The following is a 6,000-nucleotide window of genomic DNA, read 5'->3' as shown; positions in this document are numbered from 1 at the left end:
GCTACAAGTTTTAGAGAGACATTCAAAGATTCTGGTCCATATTACTATTACATGCATCGTTTGATAGAATATATATGACATGAATCTCTGTTTCATACTTTAGAACTGGTAAATACTTAAATCCTTTATTTTTCCTGATCATGTAGCCCAACGTGAGCCGGTGAAATATAGTAGATGATATAATCAGTCATTTAAGGTCATATTTTAATGTTAATGTTTCTTTAATAAACCACAATTTTTCACAGTTGAAATATTTAAATACTTACAAGTCCCTGCTACTCATTTCACACAATAAACCTGTTAAAAGTTTTATATTAATAAGAGACGGACACAGCTGGCATTTCTCTCTTTTATTAGATTATAATCCGCAGAGCTTAAAATATTAAATTGCTTTTAACTTAGTTAATAATTAAAATACATAAAAATGAGCCAGAACTGAGGAACCCTGCAAAAAAAGAGAGAAATTTAAAAATAAATAAAAATGGAGAATCAAAAATTCAATCCTCCTCCAAACAGAGGCTATATCTGACAGAACCCGCTTGTGATTCTTTGTACAGTAAAGTCCAAGCAGACTTTGTATGTTCTATATCCAAACTAATTTTCCTCTGATAATCTTTTATTTTCCTCTTTAAAAAAAAGAAAAACAAAAGTAAATTTAAAGGGTGAGGCAAAAAAATAAAAGCTGTGTTTTTTCATTTCTGAGCTGGAAGCACAGGTGAGTGTTTACGCAGCAGAGCAGCTTTGCACCGTTACTCCCACTCCTCCTCCCGTCTCCACGTCCGCCCCTCTGAGCCTGCAGACATGACCTCATGTCTTTGTCCTCCTGTGCTGCTGGAGTGGGTGGTGCGGCCGTGCTCGACACCAACACGCAGCTGTGAATCGCCCGGTATGGGCGCCCAGTCTGCCTCGAAGTATTCGCTCTATGAGAAGATTAAACATCTAGCGTACAATCTTTAGATTTGCCCCTTTGTCTGCATGTTTGCTGCCCCCTACAGGTACGCTGTGGAACATGTTTGTGGGGGATTATGAGAGTACAGTGCAGTTAAATATGATCAACATTTGTCCTCTGAGGCAGTCTAGTGAATAAGGGACAGAATGAAATCGAGAGGCTCCTCTCTGGCAGCAGTTGACTGATTCTCTCAGATCCTGAGTAGGAAGTGCCTTAATTACCACCCCCCACTCGCTCCAGATAAAGAACCCGAACAGTGATTGGCTAGCATTGCCCCATCAGGCGGTAACATGGCTGCCTCCTTGCAGTCGCAGCGCCACTCCCCCCCCATCCCCGGAGCAGGAGGGAGACGAGCCTGCGGGTGAGCAGAGGCGCCGCTTCTCCACTCATCTACACTGTACACATAGCAGGTCGAAGCAAAGCAGAGCCCCGGCCCCCACGCCTTCCTGTACTGTATGCTAGGTAGAGGACAGATGGAGGTGGATAGAAACACTGCACCCCGCTTCAACAACAACAAAATAAAACTGAGTAAAACTTTCAACAAAAATAAACGAGGAAAATAAAAACCAAAAAAATAAAATAAAATATACACATTTTGTCTTTTGTTCCTAGTTTAGATTGCAGAGAAGACGGGAGGGATTTGTCCCTGGGAGGAACGCTCACGCCATTTCCTGCTGGCGTGACAAACCCCTCCCCGCAACCCCAACCTCCCCACATGAAACCCTCCCAGGCCTTTTCCTCCCGACTGGTCGGTCGGTCGGTGGTGGAGAGAAACATTAGGGTAGTGGAAGGTTTCATAAGTCCTGCCTGCACCGAGAAAGGGGACTGGGCTGTTTGTTTTCCCTTCTCTCCTCTCAGATCTTCCATCATCCCCCAGGGCCGCCATCTCGCCGCCGCTGCTCATCTCTCCGTCACGTGGTTCTGTGAAGACGGGGAGGGGGCCGGTGCGGGGGCGGAGGGGGCCGGGGCGGGAACGGGACTGCAGAGGATTTCGGACAAGTCGTCCATGATACAGGTCTCCTTAGGGTCGATCAGGTTGAATTCCCTTACGAAAACGATGAAATGTGCATACAGAGTGTTCAAGTGGCCGTGCAGGTCCAGAGCCACCGTTTCCTTAAAGTGCGCCCAGTAGAGGTGAGCCAGCACGTGGAACAGGTACCGGCAGATCTTCTTCACCAACGACTCAAACGAGTTGGGGAACTCTTTGCCTGAAGGAGGAAACAAAAGCAGACAAGAGGGACTGGTTTATGAACAAGCATCATGAGATACAGAAAAAAAGGTCAGGGGTCAAGTCTGCTATTGAGTCACAGGCATTTATTTATTTTAGCAGCCAACATACCCTGTTGAACTAAACTAAGCTAGCTGTCGGGCTAAATGATGTAAGTTTTACTACAACTTTTAGCCGAGGCACTTATTAGGAGATCTGGTCAGAGTTCTCAGTCCCTTTTAGGCCACTTTCCAAGTAAAATTACAAACTTTACTATGAATTTAAGGCCAATACCTCTACAAATGTCAGGGTTCAACTATAAAACCTGAAAAAATGAGGAGGAAGGAAGCATGATGGGTAAACTGGTGGAGGAAACAGAAGGACCAATGTCTGGAAGGATAGACGACTGGCCAAATGAAAAATAATTGGATTTGATTGATCAACAGACAACTGGATGGATGAACAGATTAATAGAAAGAAAGTTGGATGGTCTGATTGGTAAGCAAAAGGCTGGAAAGATGGATGGATTTACATACTGATGTAAGACAGCTGAGTGAAGGGATTATAGACAAAAGAATGGATGGATAGACAGACAGGAGGACAGAATCTGGATGTTGTTCAGACAAATGATATGGAATGAACTCTGAAAATTCAACTACATTTTCTTTTTTTACAGTTTCATTATAAAACCTAAATGAAATTTAGTACTCCAGACTTCTAAGGCAACATTTAAAATTTATACGCCTGCAGGGGGCAGTGTAGCATCAGTCAGGTTCACGCTTCAGAGGCTCAGGGGGTCCACTCACCGTACTTTGTAGGAAAGATTTCCTCGTCTGTGACCAGTTTCTGACAAAGACTCATTACGAAGTCGACGTACTGTGGAGCAGTGCACTTCGTCTTCTTCCCCCTCTCGTCATACCAGTAGTATATTCTAGAGACAGAGAGACAAACATGGAAATCACCTTTCTGATATTTTGTAAAATCCTTTGATTACGCAACTGTGCAACTTTAAATAAACATGCAAATAGATGTTTATGGCAGCTGAGACAAAAACAAGAGCACTTCCTGGAGCAACAGGGTGATGAACAACACATTAGCCAGCGATGAGGCATAATCAACCTTTAAAAACAATCTGCTGCTCTGTTTCCTCATCAGGAAAAAAAACTAAACGACTTTCTGAATTAAGCGGCAGAGTAATAGAAAGAGCTAAATAAACAAATTGAGTTTTATTCGACTCCAATTGGAACCAGTTCCCTGATCTCTCTACATTCATCCCCAGTTCAGGGCCAGTCCTGTTGCTGGTCCAACACTTCTGTTCGGACTAACCCACAACAGTAAACATCTGGAAGAACAGGTAAGAAAAAGATGTCATCAGTGGGAAGAGGTCACCTGAGAGACTTTAGCAGGCTCACGATGAGTCAGACAAACGAAAACAGGATGAGTGAAGAAACAAAGCATGATCTCAGAGCTGAAAGGAGTCGGTTCATTGGCTGATAAAATGAGAGCGCAGGTGCAGCTGAGGCACTCTGTGTGTGTGTGTGTGTGTGTGGGAGGTGGAGGACCAGACATTACAAATCCTGAGTAAACCTGCAGGATATCTACTGGTCACACCAATCATAGAGCCCCACAATGCCTCGCCAAAGTATTCACACACCTCTAATTTGTCCCATTGCAGCCACAGACTCAGGTGTGTTTATGGGGATTTTGTGTGATAGACGAAAATTGTAAAGCACCAGGAGATATAAATATATTTAACGCAGCCCTCTTTTGTCTCATAAATAAAAATAAAATAAATTTCAGACTGATCAACCACCTGTAGAAGCCATCTCAATGGTAATATTAAAATAATTTAAGGAAGCTACAGTGTCATGTTTTAGATCAGGCTAGAATGGCCCAATCAAAGTCCAGACCTGAATTCAATTAAGAATTTGTGACAAGAATCCATAATCACAGATGCCAGCCGAGTAAATTTATGTTTTTTCCTAAATAAAGAAAACCTGCCTCTAGGTGTGTAAAGATGGTCGAGACATTCTCCGAAACATCTGCAGCTGGAAATGCTCAAAGAGGAGGTTCTAAAACGTGTTGACAGAGGAGGAAAACAAATGCAACATAACATTGTTTCCTTTCTATTTTTCTCACGTAACATCTCAGTAAAATACAGCAAAGTTTCATGGTAATTTTATATGAGTAATTTTACAAAGTGCTATGTTCACACAGACTATGCCAGGTGCAAACACACAGCGCAGATCTGACGCAAACATGGCCCCGAGCCGCTCTCATCCAGACTCTGATTATATTTCAGGAACTGTTACGTTTCATTACGTTCAAACTGCTTTGAATGGGGAAATCTATTTTTAAAAGATTTTATCGCTGTTTGCAGAATCTAAAATGGAACCAGCTAAGTGAGACTAACAATGAACACACAGAGCACTTTATCCACCCACCCGAACAAAATGGGGATAAAAAGGCTGCTAAATGGTTCCATTCCCTCAAAGATCATGGAAACATTTTCTTCCTAAAATAGTGCCAAGCTCTGCCCGTGGGCAGGGGCACTGACGCTGCTGAGACTGCGGCTCAGGCGGTGCTTTACCGCAGAAAGAGGGGAGAGAGGGGCAGGAAAGGGTGGAGCGCTGCACAGCAGGAAAGGGAGAAAGGTAGAGTCATAAATATGAGGCCTAGTGTTGCAAAATGGATAATTCAAACCAGAGAGAGGCTACGCCACAATATATATTCAATATTAGTTTGGAGTGTTTTTCTGCGTTAACTCGTTGCTTCTGATCTCCACAGCTGAATGAACGCGGCTAATAAAACGAGACGCCGTCGCCTTCTGCGCTCACTCGTGCAGGTCAAGCACGCTACCTTCATTCCTCTCAGGGTGGAGGCTAACAAGACTAGCTTCAGGTGACAGCCGTGGAAAAAATCCACTGTTGACTCAGAGAGAAGCTCGCCAAGTTTCTTTTACACGGAAAAGCTACCAGGTTGCCAGTTGTCAGTGGTGGAGGTGGGTTTGTCAGGTCATTTCTCCGATGTGAGCTTTTGCAGATTGGTTAATATGTTACAAGACTGTGGGTTATGTGTTGCTTACAATGTGTGGCTGATCAGATTTTACCGTCGTTCGGCACACAGAAGGCGTCTCTTTAGAGACTTAAAGGATGACAGAACCACACCCCGACAGGCTCCCTGTTTACACAAATACTTGCAGTCAGTCGCCTCCCTTCATGCCATAAATATGCCAGCATGTTTTCAGAGGCACACAGTAGCTAAAAAAACAAACTGCTGCTATGAAACCTCTAGCTCTGGTCAGTGACCCAGGAGTGAGTTTTAATCACATCTAAAAAGGCAAAGTAGCGACAGTTTAATTACAGCATTAAGGAAGTCAGTCTGTGTTCATATCAGCAGGCTGCAGAAGGCAAAGAAGACATACTGCAATTTCCTGAAATCTGCAGGAAATTGTCCAGGTGAGTGATTATACCACAATGACCTCATCTTTGCCAGATTACAAATAATCTTAAAATAGATCTGTGGAAAAATGAACAAATCATTAAATATCAGAAGGGGTAAAGAAAGTTTACGAAGTTCTTATGTGCAGGGCTAACCACATGTATTGGATCTAATAAAGAAGTGTAAAAAGCCTTAAGATAATTTATTACAGCACCATAATCAGAAAACCAATCCAATCTTAATTGAACATTTATTCAGCGGAGAAAAAATGATGCAGTAAAAGTACTTTTAAAAATTACCCACAACATCATGCATCCTCCTCTGAACTCCACAAAGGGAATAAAGTAATTTAAACAGCTGTTCTTTGTTTTGTCAAAACTCACTGGTGAGTGTTTGTAACTGA

At 42.9% G+C, this 6,000-nt stretch overlaps 1 protein-coding gene across 4 annotated transcripts in view; it reads right to left on the bottom strand.

Moving 5' to 3' along the window:
- Nucleotides 1-335: 335 nt before the first annotated feature.
- The window catches only part of mob2a (MOB kinase activator 2a), a 62,755-nt gene continuing 57,090 nt past the window's right edge, over nt 336-6,000 (bottom strand). For all 4 annotated transcript variants that reach the window (XM_028037893.1, XM_028037867.1, XM_028037884.1 and 1 more), the window contains exons 4-5: nt 2,963-3,087; nt 336-2,157 (exon numbers count right to left, since the gene is read on the bottom strand). In XM_028037893.1, the coding sequence (XP_027893694.1) occupies nt 1,850-2,157; nt 2,963-3,087 (433 nt within the window). In that variant the 3' untranslated portion in view covers nt 336-1,849. The remainder of the gene's footprint in view (nt 2,158-2,962; nt 3,088-6,000) is intronic.

The sequence above is a fragment of the Xiphophorus couchianus genome, chromosome 2 (assembly GCF_001444195.1).
Source record: "Xiphophorus couchianus chromosome 2, X_couchianus-1.0, whole genome shotgun sequence".
NCBI lineage: Eukaryota > Metazoa > Chordata > Actinopteri > Cyprinodontiformes > Poeciliidae > Xiphophorus > Xiphophorus couchianus.
This window is presented reverse-complemented; position numbering and strand designations above follow the sequence as displayed.